Below are 23,967 nucleotides of genomic sequence, written 5' to 3'. Positions count from 1 at the left end.
GGCAGAGGGCGAGGCCTGGCACGGGGCAGTGTGACACCAGGACGAGGGCCATGAGGAGGCACCGAGGCTTGCCTGACTGGACTGAGAGGGGGGGAGAGGCACTTCTTAAGGCGGGCAGAGTCCATAACGACCTTAGGGGGACCGGATACAGGAGGAACCACAGGGTCACGGCAGGGAGTACTGGTAACCGGTTTAAGGCAGTCCTTGAAGCAAGAGGTACCCCAGCTCTTGATCTCCCCTGTGGACCAATCCAGGGTTGGGGAATGGTGTAGAAGCCAGGGTAGTCCAAGGAGAACTTCGGAAGTGCAATTGGGGAGGACCAAAAATTCAATCTTCTCGTGATGAGGTCCGATGCACATTAGAAGGGGCTTCGTGCGGAAACGCACGGAGCAATCCAACCTGGCTCCGTTGACCGCGGAAATGTGGATAGGCTTGACAAGACGGGTCACTGGGATGCGGAATTTATTCACCAAGGACTCCCGAATAAAATTCCCAGAGGCACCAGAGTCCAGGCAGGCCACGGCTGAGAGGGAAGAGCTGGCTGAAGAAGAAATCCGTACAGGCACCGTGAGACGTGGAGAAGCCGACTTAGCATCAAGAGACGCCACACCCACGAGAGCTGGGTGCGAGCGTGTGTTTCCCAGACGTGGAGGACGGATGGGACAATCCACCAAAAAATGTTTGGTACTGGCACAGTACAGACAAAGATTCTCTTCCTTACGGCGATTCCTCTCTTCCAGGGTCAGGCGAGACCGATCCACTTGCATGGCCTCCTCGGCGGGAGGCCTAGGCGCAGATTGCAATGGAGACTGTGGGAGAGGTGTCCAGAGATCTAAGTCTTTTTCCTGGCGGAGCTCTTGATGCCTCTCAGAAAAACGCATGTCAATGCGAGTGGCTAGATGAATGAGTTCATGCAGGTTAGCAGGAGTCTCTCGTGCGGCCAGAACATCTTTAATGTTGCTGGATAGGCCTTTTTTAAAGGTCGCGCAGAGAGCCTCATTATTCCAGGATAGTTCAGAAGCAAGAGTACGGAATTGTATGGCGTACTCGCCAACGGAGGAATTACCCTGGACCAGGTTCAGCAGGGCAGTCTCAGCAGAAGAGGCTCGGGCAGGTTCCTCAAAGACACTTCGAATTTCCGAGAAGAAGGAGTGTACAGAGGCAGTGACGGGGTCATTGCGGTCCCAGAGCGGTGTGGCCCATGACAGGGCTTTTCCAGACAGAAGGCTGACTACGAAAGCCACCTTAGACCTTTCAGTAGGAAACTGATCCGACATCATCTCCAAATGCAGGGAACATTGCGAAAGAAAGCCACGGCAAAACTTAGAGTCCCCATTAAATTTGTCCGGCAAGGACAGGCGGAGGCTAGGAGTGGCCACTCGCTGCGGAAGAGGTGCAGGAGCTGGCGGAGGAGATGGTTGCTGCTGCTGTAGCTGAGACTGAATCTGCTGTAGCTGCGACTGGAGTTGCTGAGTCATGGTGGTCAAGTACGACAGCTGGTGATCTTGTTGGGCAATCTGTCGGGCTTGCTGGGCGACCAGTGTGGGGAGGTCGGCGACAACAGGCAGAGGAACTTCAGCGGGATCCATGGCCGGATCTACTGTCACGATGCCGGCTGGCAGGTAGTGGATCCTCTGTGCCAGAGAGGGATTGGCGTGGACCGTGCTAGTGGATCGGTTCTAAGTCACTACTGGTTTTCACCAGAGCCCGCCGCAAAGCGGGATGGACTTGCTGCGGCGGTAGTGACCAGGTCGTATCCACTAGCAACGGCTCAACCTCTCTGGCTGCTGAAGATAGGCGCGGTACAAGGGAGTAGACAGAAGCAAGGTCGGACGTAGCAGAAGGTCGGGGGCAGGCGGCAAGGTTCGTAGTCAGGGTGATAGCAGAAGTACTGGTACACAGGCTTAGGACACACAAAACGCTTTCACTGGCACAAGGCAACAAGATCCGGCAAGGGAGTGCATGGGAGGAGGTCAGATAAAGGCAGGGAGCAGATGGAAGCCAATTAAGCTAATTGGGCCAGGCACCAATCATTGGTGCACTGGCCCTTTAAATCTCAGGGAGCTGGCGCGCGCGCGCCCTAGAGAGCGGAGCCGCGCGCGCCAGCACATGACAGCAGGGGACGGGAACGGGTAAGTGACCTGGGATGCGATTCGCGAGCGGGCGCGTCCCGCTGTGCGAATCGCATCCCCGACGGCCATGACAGTGCAGCGCTCCCGGTCAGCGGGACCGACCGGGGCGCTGCGGAGAGAGAGGCGCCGTATGCGCTCCGGGGAGGAGCGGGGACCCGGAGCGCTAGGCGTAACAATATCCCAACATAGGCTACATACATTAGGTAAGGTTTCCCTTCCCATATATCTATAAGATGTGCAGTAAGGGTAAATATAGAAGAAGGAACTCTAGCCTTATTGGGCAGAGACCTTCCTGGGAGAGCAGTTGAAGAAGACCCCAACCTATGTTACACGTTTGTTGGAAGAAATGATGATGGAAAGGTTATAGGGGTGCAGAGGTTGCAGTTTTGCCTGGTATTGGTAAACCAAATATAAAACCAAAAAAACCCATCTTCTGTCTGCCATGAGTTTTACATCTAAGAATGGTTGAAGTCTGGTGCCCATTCTCAGCAGCCAGTTTGCTATGCATGTCCAGTCATTCTCGATTAGTCATGTCAAACTCCAGGATATCCCCAACTGACTGTAATAAAGATGGATAGTTGTCCACTTACTGTAAATATACACAATCATTCGTATACTTAGGGGAGTCCCAGGGGTTCCAACCTTACTGATCTTACTTTAATGCCATACAGTTTAATATCTCATAAATGTAACCAAACAACTGTGTTTTAATAAGGAGACAGATGGAAAAGCATATGACTATAGGATCAGTCTATGAAGGGTATGTTTGTAGATTGTTAAAGCTATACACACTTCATGGTAGCAGACCTTCGTATTTGTAAAATTGCCTCATTTTTTTATTTTTAATCCATCTTGGTTGTAAAGATGGATATAGCCTTTAACGAGAATCTGTCATCACTTTCATGTTGCCCGAATCACAAGTCTTCGTGTCATTCCCCAGTGGCCTCTCCCCACCCAACCAGCCTTAGTTTATAGATCTCTCCCTATACCCAAACCGGGGAGAGATCTGTCAATGAAGGCTGGAGGTGCAGGGAGAAACTACCAGGGTCTGCCCCCATGACTTGCAGATTGGGTAGCATGAATTTGATGACAGTTTAACTTGAAGAACCAGTCGGCATCAAATAAGCTTCAGGGTCAATGATGAGCTGAAAAGGGATGCAGCTCAAAGTTTTCGTAGAGGTCAGCAGGCACCATACCCTTTTCCATACCTGCAGAGTCATCTGATTCAAGAAATAATTTGAATGACACAGAGCAGACGTGTAGGTAGATAAAATGACAGTCTAAGCTGACAAAGTGTTAACATGTCTTCACATCTCCCCACTCTACAGAAGGAACCATATGCCCAAATTGAGGCGTAAAAATAAAAGCACATTTACATACATTTAATCACAATAATAAGGTAGAAAAAACACACAAATATATCCTGGATCAAGAAAGCACTATGGAGATTTATGAAAACCTGTCCAGAGGAAAAGTTGCCCAGTTGCCCATGGCAATCAATCAGATCACTTCTTTCATTTTGCAGAGGCCTTGTTAAAAATGAAAGAAACAAGCTGATTGGTTGCTATGGGCAACTGGGCAACTTTTCCTCTTGATAGGTTTTTATAAATCTCCCCTCATGTGGACTATAATAGGCAGTATAAGGTGGCTCCATGCTACATTTTCAATTCCTACAACAATAATTACTGACACACTAGTAATTTGGTTTTGATTGATAACAAAAGTCATGAAGTTGTACCAGAGCCATTTCCAGCAGGTTCACTGGCTTTACTGAATCATATGGAACCATATGGGTTTCTGGTTTTTATTCCTTGCAGAAAGAGGGATGAAGAAAGGAGTTTTCTCATGACAGACATTGACATGACTGTACCAGTGTCTCATTGGCAGTGGTCCAACCACTAGAACAAAGTGGTAGTGGTATTAAGAAGGTATTCTGATATATATATATTTTTTTTACACGTAACTGCTACAGTGGCTGTAAAGTTAGTGTAGTTCATGATATAGTGCCTGTACCTGTGTTTGATGGCTTGTCTCACAATTCTAATGTGATCTTTGCCCCCAGATGTTAATTTTTAGCAGAATGCAAAATGAGTGTTATATCAGGCTTTTCCCAGGTTGCATTGCAGTTCGAGACAATACATCACAAGTCAGGTGTTGAAAGGTCTGCTTTAATGGGTGGAGCAAACGCTGGGTGGGAGGGAGATAATTCTCCACAGGGCTGCAGGAAATTGTAGTTTCAAGCATGCATGAAAGGGAACTCAGATGTGCTGCAATAGGTGGGTTGGCTCATATGTGAGAGGGAGACAGGTCACCTCCCCCTAGAAACAAAGGATCCTGGGAACTGTAGTTGGAGGGAGGGCAGAGAAACCGGAAATAGCTAGTTCACATAAACAAGCCAGCAGCCTGATGGGGGACACAGGACATGGCCATGTACCACCAACACAAGTACAGATCCTTGGTAAGCATGTCCATTACATGCTGACAGGTTATTAGTAAAGTCACCTTACGTCGGATAACCACTTTAGTGCCTTGTTACTATGTCTCCTTTTCATGAGATTACTTTTTTATGTTATAGAGGGCAATAACTTTTTCACTTTTTCATGGAGGTGATGGATCCATTTTTCCCTTGTGGTTAATTTGTCTTCAACCCCATGCTAAATTTTCTTTGGAAGCCACATGGCTTATAGTAAATGACTGACCACATGGCCAGCCTGAAAAAGTAACGGGCTATCGGCTGACTGAGCAACGTCACATTTTCCTAGCTGGATGGTGTTTAAAGAGGTATTCCTATCAGAGGCATTTGTCATCATTTATGGATCTACTCCAAAATAATATGGATCTCAACTTTTGCCAATTCCTAGTCACTGCACTCTCCATACACTTTAATGGAGATTTGCCTGGGCTTGCAGGCAGCTCTGTCAATTGTAGTCTATGGGAGTTAAAGGGGTACTCCACCCCTAGACATCTTATCCCCTTTCCAAAGGATAGGGGATAAGATGTCTGATAGTGGGGGTCCCGCCGCTGGGGACCCCCGCAATATAGCATGCAGCACCCACTTGTATCTGCTTCCGGCAGCGCTGGAGGTTCTGGCTCTCGACCACGGGAACGGAAGATCGTAATGTCACGACTCTGCCCCCGTGTGACGTCACGCCCCGTCTCCTCAATGCAAGTCTACAAGTGACAGCTATCACTCCCCCTCCCATAGACTTGCATTGAGGGGGCGGGGCGGCAAGATTATGCTATATTGCAGGGGACCCCAGTGGCGGGACCCCCGCGATCAAACATCTTATGTCTAGGGGTGGAGTACCCCTTTAATGAAAGAGGAAAGCAAGTCCTTAAAGGGGTTCTCCGTCCCTGAGACATCTTATCCCCTATCCAAAGCATAGAGGATAAGATGCCTCACCGCGGTGGTCCAGCCACTGGGGACCCCCGCAATCTTGTATTTGCCACCCACCTGTTTGAGCTGCACGGTGCCAGCTCACAAATAGCTGGGTGGTGACCACGGGGCCGAAGTATCGTGATGTCATGACTCCGCCCCCGTGTGATGTCATGCTCCGCCCCCGCTATGCAATTCTATGGGAGGGGGGCGTGACGCTCCCTCCCATAGACTTGCATAGCAGGAGCAGGGGGTGACGTCATGCGGGGGCGAAGTCGTGATGTCACAATATTCCGGCCTCGTGGTTGCCACCCGGCTGTTTGTGAGCTGGCACCCTGGTGTGCAGCTCAAACAGGTGGGTGGCAAATACAAGATTGCGTGGGTCCCCAGCAGCGGGACCCCCGCGGTGACACATCTTATCCCCTATCCTTTGGATAGGGGATAAGATGCCTCAGGGCCGGAGTACCCCTTTAACAATGAAAAAGATCTCACACAAACCAGACAGGTAGGCTTGGGACCTGAGCCTATCATTCATTTACGACATATCCAATGAAAATATCATACATGTTTAAGATACAAATCTCCCTTTAAAGAAAAGGAATTATTCACTGTGACAAGAAAGAGGACACTTGGAATGAGGCAGATCCTTTTCATTCCTGCACTTGTATTGGAGCCATCAATCACTTTATTTGTATCTGTAGTTCCCCCAGAGCTTGAGAACGCTGTTTTACCTTATTACGTCTAGACCTATACATTTATTTTTCTTAACTTACAAAGGAGCAAAACTCTTTAAAGTGTTGAGTTGAGTAAGTGCGTGAATAGAGAGCGTTACTACGTCTCATGCCTTTTATCCACTGATTCCAGGCGTCTGAGCTTGTCGACCCTCTTTTTTCATATTGAGCTATTATAAAGAGCTCAAGTAAACAGCACAAAGAAAGCCTTGCTAGTGTCATTGATAAACTGTGAGAACAGCGGGAAACTAGCAGTCCTTCAACCGGCAGATGATCATTTGGCAAAAGGAAGACATTAGCAAAGCTAAATGAGTTGTTGAAGAGACCTGACAATAAGGAAACTAATGCCGTCTATATGCATCTCAATGCTAGCTAGAGACAGTTCAGCACTACAATATGTTATCACAAGTGTCATCACACTAAGATCACACTCCATTCTGTAGCTTTGTCTTAGCAGAGAAATGGCTCGCGCACTCATTTAGGGGCCCTACAGGTAATGTATGAGACCATTTCAGGTGTAGGTTTATCTTTTGTGTGCAATTGTTCAAATGACCATTTTGCGGCATCTTTATATTATTTATTATCAAAAGTGCTCAATTTAAAAGCTGTTGCTTCTTTCTTGCAATCTGGAGTATTATCAGATATATAGAATTTTCCACCATCCACAATTTGCAATGTTGGACTGCGGTTACTTTTCCCCACCAAACAAAATGACCTTGATACAGAACATCTATAGAGAATAACTCTTCTCTACTCACAAAGTAAAAGAAAAACACCAGTCACATGCTAAACACAAAACAACTTCCACAATCCATACTCCATTAAACGTAGCTTTAACTTTTTCCTCATAAAAAGTATATAGATGGAATCGAGAACGATTGCCTTAATCATAAATGTTTATGATTATAAAGGAGTACAGCAAAGGTTTGTCGTGCGTCCCTTGAAATGCTGTATTTGTTTGATATTTGTATTTTTGCATGTATAACAGTAAGGCACATAGACAAAGTTGGCAAGGATAAGGATCTGAATGACTTTAATAAGGGTCAAGCTCTGATGCTAGACAGCTGGTCTTGTGAGGTATCCCTGGTATGCAGTTGTTACTAGAGATGAGCAAATTGAATATGATGAATCCAAATTCATTACGAATTTCATGAAAAATTTGATTTGCAACGAATGCGAATATTGCTGCAATTCTATTGCGCAAATCAATTCATTAAACTCCATTTAGTGCGGTCCAGGCTCCAGGGAATCTAAAATGGCGGGTCCCCATGTGAGGACATGGGGCAAGGAATCCTGGGTAGGCGGAACCAAGGGTAGACGGGATGACCCTGAATCACATGCAGTATGCAGCCTATCAGCAGCCAGTCACCCCTGTGATGTCACAGTCCTATATAATTGTCAGCCATATTCCGGCTAGTCACTTCATCCTTTTACTGCATAGAGATAGGACAGACAGAGCTGTGTGTTACACAGAAAAGCTTTTTCCAGCAGTGTTTCACCTAGTCATGTCAGCAGCATTCTGGAGGACAGAGAGCAGTGCGTTTTTCACATATTTTTTTTTTTTTAACCTCCCAGTCACTGTCTACAGCATTGTATTACAGAGAGGGGCACAGAGCTGTGTGTTGCCTCATACGTTTGAACAAGCTGGCTCAGCTGGAGATACCTTAGCAGAGGAGGGAGGAATACGTTTTTAGCGCAACACTGTGTCTTTGATCCACAACAAATGGTCTGCTGGTTATACTAGTCTGTAGATGGTATAAGGGTGCGTTTACTTGAGTAATTCCTCTTGAATTCTCCGCTACAAACTAATGCACATCTCCTCTGCCCACTGACTTTAATGTTTTCTCTGCTGGCCTTTTCACACTGCAGAAATTCTGCTAGCAGAATTCCGATGCTGAATTCCATTCCACTTGAAGAAAGAACAAAAAAGAACAAAAAAATTCCGCCCAACATCGTTTCCGTGCGGAATTCGTGAGCAATTTGCGCGGAATTTGCGCGCAACTTGTGCAGAAATTTGCGCGATAATGGCTGAAAAACCCTTCACTTCTTTCTCCCCCATGTCCGCGTGCAATTCCACGCAAATTATGTGCAAATTGCACGCAAATTTCCCGCAAAAATAAAATTCTTTTTTCCGCCCGTAAATTTTTCGGCATGAATAGTAATTCATGCCGAAAAATTTACGGGCGGAAAAAAGAATTTTATTTTTGCGGGAAATTTGCGTGCAATTTGCACATAATTTGCGTGGAATTGCACGCGGACATGGGGGAGAAAGAAGTGAAGGGTTTTTCAGCCATTATCGCTTACTCCGTCAATTACTCCGTGTGAACCCACCCTAATACATAACAAAAAGTCAATGAAAAAGGAAAACCAGCTCACCACCATATAAGTTCTTGAGAAAAGAAGGACTTCAAGTGTAGGTAGGAAGCACGGACAACATCCAACCGCATGTTTGGAGTGAAGACTTGGGATGAAGAAAAAGAGCAAGGTCCAGCTCCCAGGAAAAACAAATAAAATCCAAAATTTTAATTCAAGCCATTAAAAATGAGTGAACAAAAATGGAGGGAGGGAAATAAAATCATGGCAGAAACGCTGACGCATTTCGGACCATATAGTCCTTAATCATGGCAACTATGCCATGGTCCGAAACGCGTCGGCGTTTCTGCTATGATTTTATTTCCCTCCCTCCATTTTTGTTCACTCGTTTTTAATGGCTTGAATTAAAATTTTGGATTTTATTTGTTTTTCCTGTTAGCTGGACCTTGCTCTTTTTCTTCATCCCAACCCTAATACATACCCAGCAGTCCATTCCTAATAGTCCTTGAGAGAGTGCAATTTTGGGTTTAGTACACAGCGACTGTGTGCGCTGCAGCACTGTTGTATACTGCTGGTGTTGTGCACAAATATGTTTTTTAAGTGTACTGTAGCGCATTTTTCTGCCCTCATAACTGCATCACATACCTACATCTAAGTAGTGTACCATATTGTACCTGTTAATCTGTCAAGGGCCTAGATACTGTGAAAGTCAAGGCAAAAGTAATCACCGGCTGGTATTTTACTCCAATACTTTTTTAAGCGTACTGTACCGCATCGTCCTCCACTCATAAATGCATACCAAATACCTACATCTAAGTAGTGTACTATTTTGTACCTATTAATCTGTCAAGGGCTTAGATACTGTGAAAGGCCAGGCAAAAGTAATCACTGGCTGTTGTTTTACTCCAATACTTTTTTAAGCGTACTGTACCGCATTTTTCTGCCCTCATAAGTGCATACCACATACCTACATCTAAGTAGTGTACTATTTTGTACCTGTTAATCTGTCAAGGGCCTAGATACTGTCAAAGTCCAGGCAAAATGAATCACCGACTGGTGTTTTACTCCAATGCTGTAACTATGGTCAGGGACAAAACATGTCCTTTACTGCCAATTGGGTGAATGTGGTTCCTGCACAGCCACAACAGCAACTTGGACAGTTCACGCTGCTTCCGCCTCCATGCTCTCAGGCCATTGGTCCTGCGACAGTGTGCGACTCCGCCTCCTCATCCTCCACCCTGTCCCATAATCAGCCCAAGGAGAACTCGTCTGTCCACAAAAAATGTGGGTTGACTGACCTTTGTGAAGATGAATCAAGCATGGATCAGCCAGGATTTCCACCCACCAATGCCTGATGCATCAGAGTAGATTGACCATGGTACCACACTAACACTGCACAAATATTTATAGTGCCAAACAGATTTAAGGAGCTGCTCCCCAGTTGCAAACATTCCTCCGCATCAGACCTTTGTTCACCCACCTTCGTTACTGGTATTGCCACCCACAGCACCACTCTGTCACTGTGTCACTTTCAGGACTCCTGATGCTGCTGCCATCTCCAGGCTGTCTCATTCTGCCACAATATGTTCTTCTCATGCTGCCGCCACCTCCATGCTCTGCCATTCAGCCTCTATATGTTCTCCTCATGCTTCTGCCACCTCCAGGCTGTGCCATTCAGCCACTATATGGTCTCCTCATGTTGTCGCCAACTCCAGGCTGTGCCATTCAGCCACTATATGGTCTCCTCATGTAGCCGCCAACTCAAGGCTGTGCCATTCAGCCACTATACGGTTTACTCATGCTGCTGGGCTTGGGACATTATCTAAAAAATTTATGGTAGCAATTAAAATTTGAAAATTCATATTTTAATCTTGGGGATTGTGAAGCCCTTTTGTCTCCTTTTGCTGCCGCCAACTCCAGGGTGTGTCATTCAGCTACTATATGGTTTACTGATGCTGCTGGGCCTGAGACATTACCTAAACATTTTTATGGTAGCACTAGCTACCATAAATCTTCATTTTTTTTATCTTAGGGATTTTGAAGCCCTATTGTCTCCTCTTGCTGCTGCCAATTCCAGGCGGTCATTCTGTCAGATTATGGTCTACTCATGCTTATGTGACACCTTGTTAGATTGGGTTTTGTGGTCATACAGTATAAGATCAAAGTAAACACCAGGACATTAAATTTAGAAATGTAATATAAATCTTAAATTTAAATAAAATAAAAAAATGTATGTAATCTTTTGAAGACTGAGACCCTACGGTCGTCGACGTCAAATCACATGTTGAATTATCACAAGAATCCAATGAAACAGCTTGGGGCGATAACAATGAACCATAACTGATTAAATGAAACATTCGCACTTTCACAGTCAGGGCGGCAATGAGAGGCAGGGGCTGGAACAGGTGGTTTCTCGCATGGCGGAGGACCGCCAGCTCGATGCTCACCAGAATGGGTAATCAAAAAACTTTAATAAATACAAATTAAATTAAATGAAAATTACATTAAAAATCTTCCACATCTAGACGGTCTGTGGTAGTGATTCTAATAGCGATGCCTGTAATCTGCATGTCACAATGAATAACAGTATTATTTCACTAACAAAGCACACTCCCTTTGTGTGTTAGGACAAGGCAAAGTATTCTACATCCCTATTGAGCCTCTCTGTAGGCCAGAAATAGCCGTTTTTAATAGCTATTCGCCACAAATAAATTCGGTCCGAACCAAATTTTTACGGAAAATTTGGCAAATCAGCCGAGTCTAATTTTTCAGAAATTTGCTCATTGCTAGTTGTTACTACCAAAAGTGGTCCAAAGAATTAGTATCAGTGAACTGGGTCATAAGTGCCCAAGGGTCATTCATATGGATGCGGACTGAGGGTTAAGTTGCTGACAATGATGAAGAAAAAGCATCACAACAGACAGCAAATGACAGATTATGCCTAATGGACTTGTATTGCATAGTAATACACAATATGGATCAAGTGCTTTTAACACTATGACTGATCAGTGTATATAACATGTTCATGTTTTTTGTTTTTTTAGCAATTTTCTTAAAATAAATAGATTACTGCTATTGAAATACCAAGTATAACCAGAAGATGGCTCTAGGAAGCTTCTACAGGTGTCCTCAGGATGCATCTGCCTCATGTATCATCCGTATTAGATGCTTTATACTAAATTAGCGCCACATCAATGCATTGTGGGCACAAAGCTACCTCTGAGCCTTACGGGCATCAGTCAGTCAAGTGTCACGCAAACTGCAGATGGATGATGACCTGATAGCTCTGTACTATGCAATTACTGTCAGGCCATAGTGAATGCAGAATCCAAAACGGACATCTACCCAGTGTGTGCACTAATAGTATGCATACATAATGTATAACTATATTATTATCTATAACTACAGAGGTGACTTTGATTTGGAAGCATGAAAGCAAGAGTGGATGTGATATACAGTGTATAGTATAATTGTAACTTCTCACTTGGATGTCCATCTTCTGCAGGTCATCATCAAGTCAAGCAGGGGACATGTGAGGTGGTCGCAGTCCATCGATGCTGTAATAAAAACCGCATTGAGGAGAGGTCACAGACGGTGAAGTGCTCTTGTTTCCCAGGGCAGGTAGCCGGCACAACCAGGGCGCAGCCATCTTGTGTGGAAGGTAAGAAATTGAACCATAAAGGTTCTGCAAAGGTCTCTGGTCTTCTGCCATAGGAGGCAACCAGCAGCATGGGTGTAGCTATAAAAAGAAGTACTCTTAGCATTTGCAGGCACTTCTGCCACATGATAAAACATCAGTTATCACATATGATAAGTGATAATTCTTTACTTTATATAGCACACATGTCACGATGCCGGCTGGCAGGTAGTGGACCCTCTGTGCCAGAGAGGGATTGGCGTGGACCGTGCTAGTGGACCGGTTCTAAGCCACTACTGGTTTTCACCAGAGCCCGCCGCAAAGCGGGATGGTCTTGCTGCGGCGGTAGTGACCAGGTCGTATCCACTAGCAACGGCTCACCTCTCTGGCTGCTGAAGATAGGCGCGGTACAAGGGAGTAGGCAGAAGCAAGGTCGGACGTAGCAGAAGGTCGGGGCAGGCAGCAAGGATCGTAGTCAGGGGCAACAGCAGAAGGTCTGGAAACACTGGCAAGGGACACACAAGGAACGCTTTCACTGGCACTAAGGCAACAAGATCCGGCAAGGGAGTGCAAGGGAAGTGAGGTAATATAGGGAGTGCACAGGTGATAACTCTAATTGGAACCACTGCGCCAATCAGCGGCGCAGTGGCCCTTTAAATCGCAGAGACCCGGCGCGCGCGCGCCCTAGGGAGCGGGGCCGCGCGCGCCGGGACAGAACAGACGGGGAGCGAGTCAGGTAGGAGAGCCGGGGTGCGCATCGCGAGCGGGCGCTACCCGCATCGCGAATCGCATCCCGGCTAGCAGCAGGATCGCAGCGCCCCGGGTCAGAGGACGTGACCGGGGCGCTGCAGCGGAGGAGGTGAAGCGAGCGCTCCGGGGAGGAGCGGGAACCCGGAGCGCTCGGCGTAACAGTACCCCCCCCCTTGGGTCTCCCCCTCTTCTTGGAGCCTGAGAACCTGAGGAGCAGACTTTTGTCAAGGATGTTGTCCTCAGGTTCCCAGGATCTCTCTTCAGGACCACAACCCTCCCAGTCTACTAAAAAAAAATTTTTTCCTCTGACCTTTTTGGCAGCCAAAATCTCCTTGACCGAGAAGACGTCCGAGGAGCCGGAAACAGGAGTGGGAGGAACAGATTTGGGAGAAAAACGGTTGAGGATGAGTGGTTTGAGAAGAGAGACGTGAAAGGCATTAGGGATACGAAGAGAAGGAGGAAGAAGAAGTTTATAAGAGACAGGATTAATTTGACACAGAATTTTGAAAGGACCAAGATAGCGTGGTCCCAACTTGTAGCTAGGGACACGGAAGCGGACATATTTAGCGGAGAGCCATACCTTGTCTCCAGGGGAAAAAACGGGGGGAGCTCTTCTTTTCTTATCCGCGAACCTCTTCATGCGTGAAGAAGCCTGTAAGAGAGAATTTTGGGTCTCTCTCCATATAATGGAAAGGTCACGAGAAATTTCATCCACAGCGGGCAGACCAGAGGGCAAGGGGGTAGGGAGGGGGGGAAGAGGGTGACGGCCGTACACCACGAAAAATGGGGATTTGGAGGAAGATTCAGAGACCCTGAAGTTATACGAGAATTCGGCCCATGGAAGGAGATCTGCCCAGTCATCCTGGCGGGAGGAAACAAAATGTCGCAAATAATCACCCAGGATCTGGTTAATTCTTTCTACTTGTCCATTGGACTGGGGATGATATGCAGAGGAAAAATTTAATTTAATCTTGAGTTGTTTACAGAGAGCTCTCCAGAATTTAGACACGAATTGGACCCCTCTATCCGAGACAATCTGCGTAGGCAACCCGTGAAGACGAAAAATGTGTACAAAAAATTGTTTAGCCAACTGAGGCGCAGAGGGAAGACCAGGAAGAGGAATGAAATGTGCCATTTTGGAGAATCGATCAACGACCACCCAAATAACGGTGTTGCCACGGGAAGGGGGTAAATCAGTAATAAAATCCATACCAATCAGAGACCAAGGCTGTTCGGGGACAGGCAGAGGATGAAGAAAACCAGCGGGCTTCTGGCGAGGAGTCTTATCCCGGGCACAGATAGTGCAGGCTCGCACAAAGTCCCCAACATCCGTCTCCAGAGTTGGCCACCAATAGAAGCGGGAGATGAGTTGCACAGATTTCTTGATGCCCGCATGACCTGCGAGATGGGAGGAGTGACCCCATTTGAGGATTCCGAGGCGTTGGCGTGGAGAAACAAAGGTCTTTCCTGGAGGAGTCTGTCTGATGGAGGCAGGAGAAGTGGAGATCAGGCAGTCAGGTGGAATGATGTGTTGCGGAGGGAGATCAACTTCTGAGGCATCCGAGGAACGAGAGAGAGCATCGGCTCTAATGTTCTTATCGGCAGGACGAAAGTGAATCTCAAAATTAAATCGGGCAAAGAACAGAGACCACCGGGCCTGGCGAGGATTCAGCCGTTGGGCCGACTGGAGGTAGGAGAGGTTCTTGTGGTCGGTGTAGATAATAACAGGAAATCTTGATCCCTCCAGCAGATGCCTCCATTCCTCAAGTGCTAATTTAATGGCTAGAAGTTCTCGATCCCCGATGGAGTAGTTCCTCTCCGCTGGAGAGAAGGTCCTAGAGAAAAAACCACAAGTGACAGCATGCCCGGAAGGATTTTTTTGTAGAAGAACAGCTCCAGCTCCTACTGAGGAGGCATCAACCTCCAATAGGAAGGGTTTGGAAGGGTCAGGTCTGGAGAGCACGGGAGCCGAAGAAAAGGCAGACTTGAGTTGTTTAAAGGAGTCTTCTGCTTGAGGAGGCCAGGACTTGGGATCAGCATTTTTCTTGGTTAAAGCCACGATAGGAGCCACAATGGTAGAAAAATGTGGAATAAATTGCCTGTAATAATTGGCGAACCCCAAAAAGCGTTGGATAGCACGGAGTCCGGAGGGGCGTGGCCAATTTAAGACGGCAGAGAGTTTGTCTGGATCCATCTGTAGTCCCTGGCCAGAGACCAAATATCCTAGAAAAGGAAGAGATTGGCATTCAAACAGACATTTCTCAATTTTGGCATAGAGTTGGTTGTCACGAAGTCTCTGAAGAACCATACGGACATGCCGGCGGTGTTCCTCTAGATTGGCAGAAAAAATTAGGATATCGTCCAGATATACCACAACACAGGAGTATAATAGATCACGAAAAATTTCATTGACAAAGTCTTGGAAGACGGCAGGGGCATTGCACAGTCCAAAGGGCATGACCAGATACTCAAAGTGTCCATCTCTGGTGTTAAATGCCGTTTTCCACTCGTCCCCCTCTCTGATGCGGATGAGGTTATAGGCGCCTCTTAAGTCCAATTTAGTGAAGATGTGGGCACCTTGGAGGCGATCAAAGAGTTCAGAGATGAGGGGTAAGGGGTAGCGGTTCTTAACCGTGATTTTATTAAGACCGCGGTAGTCAATGCAAGGACGTAGGGAGCCATCTTTTTTGGAGACAAAGAAAAATCCGGCTCCGGCAGGAGAGGAGGATTTACGGATAAAGCCCCTTTTTAGATTCTCCTGGACGTATTCGGACATGGCAAGAGTCTCTGGGGCAGAGAGAGGATAAATTCTGCCCCGGGGTGGAGTAGTACCCGGGAGGAGGTCGATAGGGCAATCATAAGGCCTGTGAGGAGGTAGAGTCTCAGCTTGTTTTTTGCAGAAAACATCCGCGAAGTCCATATAGGCCTTGGGGAGACCGGTTACTGGAGGAACCACAGAGTTACGGCAAGGGTTACTGGGAACCGGTTTTAGACAGTTCTTGGAACAAGAGGACCCCCAACTCTTGATCTCCCCAGTGGACCAATCCAGGGTTGGGGAATGAAGTTGAAGCCAGGGAAGTCCAAGGAGAATCTCCGAGGTGCAATTGGGGAGGACCAAAAGTTCAATCCTCTCATGATGAGATCCGATGGTCATAAGAAGGGGCTCCGTGCGGAAACGTATGGTACAGTCCAATCTTTCATTATTTACACAATTGATGTAGAGGGGTCTGGCGAGACTGGTCACTGGGATGTTGAACCTGTTGACGAGAGAGGCCAAAATAAAATTTCCTGCAGAACCAGAGTCCAAGAAGGCCACTGTAGAGAAGGAGAAGGCAGAAGCAGACATCCGCACAGGCACAGTAAGACGTGGAGAAGCAGAGTAGACATCAAGGACTGTCTCACCCTTGTGCGGAGTCAGCGTACGTCTTTCCAGGCGGGGAGGACGGATAGGACAATCCCTCAGGAAGTGTTCGGTACTAGCACAGTACAGGCAGAGGTTCTCCATACGGCGTCGTGTCCTCTCTTGAGGTGTCAGGCGAGACCGGTCGACCTGCATAGCCTCCACGGCGGGAGGCACAGGAACAGATTGCAGGGGACCAGAGGAGAGAGGAGCCGAGGAGACGAAACGCCTCGTGCGAACAGAGTCCATATCTTGGCGGAGTTCCTGACGCCTTTCAGAAAAACGCATGTCAATGCGAGTGGCTAGGTGAATAAGTTCATGTAGATTAGCAGGAATTTCTCGTGCGGCCAGAACATCTTTAATGTTGCTGGATAGGCCTTTTTTGAAGGTCGCGCAGAGGGCCTCATTATTCCAGGACAATTCTGAAGCAAGTGTACGGAATTGTACGGCATACTCGCCAACGGAAGAATTACCCTGGACCAGGTTCAACAGGGCAGTCTCAGCAGAAGAGGCTCGGGCAGGTTCCTCAAAGACACTTCGGATTTCCGAGAAGAAGGAGTGTACTGAGGCAGTGACGGGGTCATTGCGGTCCCAGAGCGGTGTGGCCCATGACAGGGCTTTTCCGGACAGAAGACTGACTACGAAAGCCACCTTAGACCTTTCAGTGGGAAACAGGTCCGACATCATCTCCAGATGCAGGGAACATTGGGAAAGGAAGCCACGGCAAAACTTAGAGTCCCCATCAAACTTATCCGGCAAGGATAAGCGTATCCCAGGAGCGGCCACTCGCTGCGGAGGAGGTGCAGGAGCTGGCGGAGGAGATGACTGCTGAAGCTGTGGTAGCAACTGTTGTAGCATAACGGTCAGTTGAGACAGCTGTTGGCCTTGTTGCGCAATCTGTTGTGACTGCTGGGCGACCACCGTGGTGAGGTCAGCGACAACTGGCAGAGGAACTTCAGCGGGATCCATGGCCGGATCTACTGTCACGATGCCGGCTGGCAGGTAGTGGACCCTCTGTGCCAGAGAGGGATTGGCGTGGACCGTGCTAGTGGACCGGTTCTAAGCCACTACTGGTTTTCACCAGAGCCCGCCGCAAAGCGGGATGGTCTTGCTGCGGCGGTAGTGACCAGGTCGTATCCACTAGCAACGGCTCACCTCTCTGGCTGCTGAAGATAGGCGCGGTACAAGGGAGTAGGCAGAAGCAAGGTCGGACGTAGCAGAAGGTCGGGGCAGGCAGCAAGGATCGTAGTCAGGGGCAACGGCAGAAGGTCTGGAAACACTGGCAAGGGACACACAAGGAACGCTTTCACTGGCACTAAGGCAACAAGATCCGGCAAGGGAGTGCAAGGGAAGTGAGGTAATATAGGGAGTGCACAGGTGATAACTCTAATTGGAACCACTGCGCCAATCAGCGGCGCAGTGGCCCTTTAAATCGCAGAGACCCGGCGCGCGCGCGCCCTAGGGAGCGGGGCCGCGCGCGCCGGGACAGAACAGACGGGGAGCGAGTCAGGTAGGAGAGCCGGGGTGCGCATCGCGAGCGGGCGCTACCCGCATCGCGAATCGCATCCCGGCTAGCAGCAGGATCGCAGCGCCCCGGGTCAGAGGACGTGACCGGGGCGCTGCAGCGGAGGAGGTGAAGCGAGCGCTCCGGGGAGGAGCGGGAACCCGGAGCGCTCGGCGTAACAACACACAGATTCCACAGCACTATACACTCCAATTGGTCCCTGTCTCCCTCAGGGCTCGCAATCCAAACCTATCAGTTTGTTTTGAAGTGTGGGAGGAAACCAGAGTACCCAGAGGAAATACACACAAGCACAATGAAAGAGAGAAGAGAGAAAATGAAAACTCTTTGCAGATGTTGCCCTTGGTGGGATTTGAACCCAGAACCCCAGTGTTACAAAGCAACAGTGCTAACCGCTAAGCCAACGTGATAAGTGAGGGTGTAATTGGGACACCCCCTTTTAGAACATACACAATTCAAATACAGATATACCAAATAACTTTATGTATTACAATAGTTACACTACCTTCTGGGGAGGTCCTCATCTCTGCTGGATGTACCCACCAAGTTAGATATTACAGAGATGATTGATGGCTATTAACCAGTCCTACCTTGCTCTTGATATCTGAGGAGCTACTCTCTACCACAGCCTGACCTCTAATGCCACCCAACCCCACTTGGCACTAGTCAGTAAGTTTAGGTTTTGTCCTGCATCTCCTTTTGGCAGCATCTTTTTTTCTACCCTTGGCTGCAAGCGTGCCACATACACTTTATATTTTGTAGAGATATGTGAATCGAAGCTGATGAAGTCGAATTCATTCCGAATTTCATGAAAAATTTGATTCTGAACTAATTCGAATTTCCTTGTGCTTCATGGTAAGGAATCACTTCATTCACTACATTTTGTGGGGGCTGGGGGGCTAAACTGGTGGCTACACATCTGAGGACATGGGGCAAGGAAGTCTGGGAAGGCGGGTAGGCGGGATCACCCTGAATCACATGGCGGCATGCAGCCTATCAGCAGCCAGTTAGCCCTGTGATGTCACAGCCCTATATATTTGGCAGCCATTGTAAAAAACAGGCATTTCCCGTGATAATTTTACTGACAATACAGAACTTTAGAGCGGCTAATCCATTCACCTCAAGGCCGCCTTCCTTCTGGCTAGAGAGAGAGCATACACTGTGTGGCCACTAATCAGCATTACTGACAATACAGATCAGCACAGGGGAAATCCACTGACCTCAAGCCCACATCACTGCAGGCAGGCAGGGAGAGTTTACAAGTTGTTTCATAGTCTGCCAGTTGAGATCATCACAGGAAGCACTCCCCATTCATAGACTGCAAGCAACCATAGTGCAGGCATCGACAGTTCAGAGAGAGAGAGAGTGCGCTTTTTTCTGTTGCAACCATACTGGGGCGTATTACTCCAGAAAAAGTAAAATATATACGTACTTTGCAGTTCTACGTTTTTTCTGGTTAAAGCTAATAGGGGGCAGTAACACTGCTTTCATACTATAAAGTTTTTCCATTTTAAAGAGCCGTTATAATACCCAGTTATGAAAACCCTTAAAAACAGCCATTAAACGGCCGTTACAAAATCCCATTAAAGTCTATGGGAATTTTACATTATCCGTTTTAACCCGTTATAGCCCGTTATTAATAACGGACGTTATTTTGTGATTGGAGAGAAATAGTGCATGTATCATTTTCTTCTCCCCTCACAAATAATGCCCGTTATTAATAATCGGTTATGACGGGGTAAACCGGATAATGTAAAAATCCCTTAGACTTTAATGGGATTTTGTTACAGCCGTATGGGATTTTGTAACAGCTGTTTAACGGCCGTTTTTAAGTGTTTTCATAACGGAACATTTTAACGGCTCTTTAAACGGAAGAACTTCACAGTGTAAAAGCAGCCTAAGTGTAAAAGCACTAAAAGACTTATGCACTAGATTGTTACGCTTATTTTTGGTGCAACCATCCTGGGGCGTATTACTCTAAAAAAAAAAGTGAAATATATACGCACTCAGCAGTTCAAAATTTTTTCTGGTTAAAGTTTATATGGGGCAATAAGTGTAAAAGCACTAAAAGACTTATGCACTATATTGTTACGCTTATTTCTGGTGCAACCGTACTGGGGCATATTACTCAAAGAAAGTGAAATATATACACACTCCGCTGTTGTACGTGTTTTCTGCTTCAAGCATATAGTGGCTTGTTAGTGTAAAAGCAGGGATATATACACACATTGAGGGAGATTTATCAAAACCTGTCCAGAGGAAAAGTTTCTGAGTTGCCCATAGCAACCAATCAGATTGCTTCCTTCATTTTTCAGAGGCCTTTTCAAAAATGAAAGAAGCAATCTGATTGGTTGCTATGGGCAACTGCACAACTCTTTCTCTACACTGGTTCCGCAAGTTTCTGTTGCAGCTGTATAGGGGCGTATTTCTCTATAAAAAGTTAAATATAGACACATTCCGCTGTTGTACGTGTTTACTGTTTAAAGCATATAGTGGCCTGTTAGTGTGAAAGCAGGGATATATACACACACACATTGAGTGTTCCGCAAGTTTCTGTTGCAGCCGTATAGTGGCATATTTTTCTATAAAAAAGTCAAATATAGATAAACTCTGCCATTGTAAGTGTTTTCTGTTTCAAGCGTAATAGTGGCTTGCTAGTGTAAAAGCAGGGATATATACACACACACACACACATTGAGTGTTCCGCATGTTTCTGTTGCAGCTGTATAGGGGCGTATTTCTTTATTAAAAGTAAAATATAGACACATTCCCCCGTTGTACGTGTTTTCTGTTTCAAGCGTGTAGTGGCCTGTTAGTGTAAAGGCAGGGATATATGCACACACACACATTGAGTGTTCCGCAAGTATCTGTTGCAGCCATATATTGGCGTATTTCTTTATAAAAAGTAAAATATAGACGCACTCCACCGTTCTATGTGTTTTCTGTTTTAAGCGTATAGTGGAATGTTAGTGTAAAAGCAGGCACTAAAGAGACCTGTGAAAAATGAAAGAAGCAATCTGATTGGTTGCCATGGGCAACTACACCACTCTTCCTTTACACAAGTTTTGATGAATCTCCACCACCCTCCTTGAGCTGCAGAGTCAGAATGGCATTCCCCAACATTGTCTGATATGCGACGTTTCCACCCGTTGGAATTCCACTTTCCATATGTTGAACCGACTATACGAACACAGAAAGGCCATCAGCGATTACTTGATGATCCAAGCAGATAGAGGTACTCCCCTGTGTAACTTTGATGTCAACCAGAGGCAACTCATACGTGACATGGAGATGGAGGCAGGGAGTCCCTTGCGCAAATGGCACGATGCATGCTTACTTGCTTGCGTAGTGACTGCCGAATTGTCACCATTCGGCAGCGGGATGACTTCTGGCTTTCCACCTTGTTGGACCCTCGCTACCGGCACAAAATGGGGGCCTTTTTTACACCCACTGAGAGGGAGGACAAACTGACCTACTACAGAGTCATCCTACTTAGTCAGTTGGCCAATGCCTATCTGCGCCATTGTCCATCCTCTCGCAGGTCTGACTGGGGGGGGGGGGGCCCTCTGCGCTCACATTCCACTGCCATGGCTGCTGGGGAGGGGTGGGGTGGCAGGAGCAGTATCAGCTCCATCAGCAGTAGCAGCAGCCTGAGTCTACAGTCACTGATGAGTAGCTTTCTTTACCCGCACAGTGAAGCAATTAATCAGCAGCAGCTGGTAGAGTAGAGCAGGACCTGAACCAGCAGGTGGTGGCATACTTGGACATGACCCTGCCAACCCACGTTGAAGATCTGCTGGACTTCTGGGCAGCTAAACTGGATTTGTGGCCACAACTAGCAGAGTTTGCCCTGGAAAAGCTGTCCTGCCTGGCCAGTAGTGTGGCATCAGTGCGAGTGTTTAGTGTGGCGGGGGCCATAGTAACCCCAAGGAGAACTCGCCTGTCCACCAAAAATGGGGAGATACTGACCTTTGTCAAGATGAATCAGGCTTGGATCAGCCAGGATTTCCACCCACCAATGCCTGATGCATCAGACTAGATTATCCATGGTGCCACACCAACACTTTGACAAAAGAGACCGGTTTCTTCTGCCTACCTGCCTCAGCTACTATTCTGATCCTGCCACTGCCTGATGGCACATATCTAATGCCAAGTGCTCCTTCTTTCACCCACCTTCGTCAGCGGGTACTGGTATTGCCACCCACAGCCCCACTCTGTCACCTGGTCACTTTCAGGACTCCTGATGATGCTGCTGCCACCTCCAGGCTCTCTCATTGTGCCGCCATATGATCTCCTCATGCTGCTGCTGCCACCTCCAGGCTCTGTCATTGTGCCGCCATATGGTCTCCTCATGCTGCTGCCATCTCCAGGCTCTGACATTTTGCCGCCATATGGTCTCGTCATGGTGCTGCAACCTCCAGGCTCTGTCATTATGCTGTCCTATGGTCTTGTCATGCTGCTACCTTCAGGCTCTGCCATTGTGCTGCTCTGCAGCCTACATAGGCTGCCGCCACCTCCAGGCTTTGTCATTGTGCTGCCATGCCATACCCTCATGCTGCTGGCACATTAAGCTTGTTAATCTCTTCAAAATCTTCAATTGACATTTGACAAGTCTCTTTAATCTCTTCAATTGTGAGGCCCTATGGTCTCGTCAGGCTGCTGCCACATCCAGGCTCCAAGGAAATGGGTTGAAACGATAAAAATAAATCATAACATGGCACACGTGTTCAATCTGGTTGTCAAGCGGTTCCTTAAGTCTTCCTTCCATTACATCCTAAAAATGTCGAGGAAAATTTGCATGCACTTCAGCCACTGGTACACCGCAAAGCATACCCTCCTTAAGCTGCTCGTCGTCATATATTAGCTCTGGAATTACCACAAGAATCCAAGGAAACAGGTTGGAGCGATAAAAATAAACCATAACTGATTAAATGGCACATTCACAGTTTCATGCGCAGTTTTACAGTACCAGCTGTGTTTACTTACACCTGCATGGCGTAATATTTTAGACAAGCATATAATACTGCCAGGATCTACCCAGCAGCCCTCCCGGGTCAGGCCTGCACTACTGAGAGGAAGGACACACTGACACAGTACTCTGTCCTTGTGCCGCTCTTCGGCCTACAAAGGCTGCCGCCACCTCCAGGCTGTGCCATTGTGTCGCTATATGATCTCATGCTGCTGGTGGCACATTAAACTCGTTAATCTTTTTAAACTCTTCAATTGTCCCAACCCTGCAGCCACATCCAGACTCTGTCATTGTGCCACTCTGCGGCAGTGATTCTATTAGCGAAGCCTGTAATCTGCATGTCATACTGTATAACAGTATTATTTCACTACCCCAGCGTGTTACGGCAAGGCAAAGTGTTCTACACCCCTATTGAGGCTCTCTGTAGTGAATATATTCGGATCCAACCAAATTTTTTCCAAAAATTCGGCAAATTGGCCAAATCGAATTTTCAAAAAATTCGCCCATCTCAAGCCCCCTACACTTCACCCCTAGGCCACAAAGGTAACAAGGTCCTAGTCCTTTTCAGAATGAAAGTGTTCTGTCTTTAAAAGACTGCTCAATTAAATTCCAATAATAGCATCACAAGATGCTTATTTATTTGCAGAACACAGTGCACACTTGACTTTTCACTATATATGCAGGAGAAAGAATAACTCATTTAGCTTGATATTGTCCAACTTGCCCCAAAAGTCCACTCACTTGAACTTGGAGGCCTCTTTAGTAGGCCTCAAGGCAATCAGTCTCTTAAAGTCTGATATACAACGCCACCCTAGGCTGGCACACTCATAGTCTACAATTGTTCAAGTAGTGGCTCACAAGTCTCTCAAGACCTGGTCACCACCTGATTTCATGGTGTCGGCTGCTCATCACCCATTCAATATGTCCCTAAGGCACCCATGTCTCCAGATAACCAATTACACTGACAGGGATTGGCAGTGCACAACAACCCACCGACCATTTACAGCAGGTGCACCATAAAAGTGGGGACAAGTTGGGGACACTACATTTAGAAGAGAACACACCCAATTATTATAAGTGAGAAATGTGAGGGTTAATAATAAAAACGTGTTGAAATGGAAATGTGAGGGTTACCCC

General features: G+C 47.1%; 1 protein-coding gene across 2 annotated transcripts in view; it reads left to right on the top strand.

Annotated features, from left to right (window-relative positions):
* The window catches only part of TAFA4 (TAFA chemokine like family member 4), a 300,070-nt gene that overhangs the window by 217,760 nt on the left and 58,343 nt on the right, over positions 1-23,967 (top strand). For both annotated transcript variants that reach the window (XM_056524573.1, XM_056524574.1), the window contains exon 4: positions 12,058-12,213. In XM_056524573.1, the coding sequence (XP_056380548.1) occupies positions 12,058-12,213 (156 nt within the window). The remainder of the gene's footprint in view (positions 1-12,057; positions 12,214-23,967) is intronic.

Source organism: Hyla sarda, chromosome 6, assembly GCF_029499605.1.
Source record: "Hyla sarda isolate aHylSar1 chromosome 6, aHylSar1.hap1, whole genome shotgun sequence".
Taxonomy (NCBI): domain Eukaryota; kingdom Metazoa; phylum Chordata; class Amphibia; order Anura; family Hylidae; genus Hyla; species Hyla sarda.
Note: the sequence above shows the minus strand (reverse complement) of the source record. Positions and strands in the feature narration are given on the sequence as shown.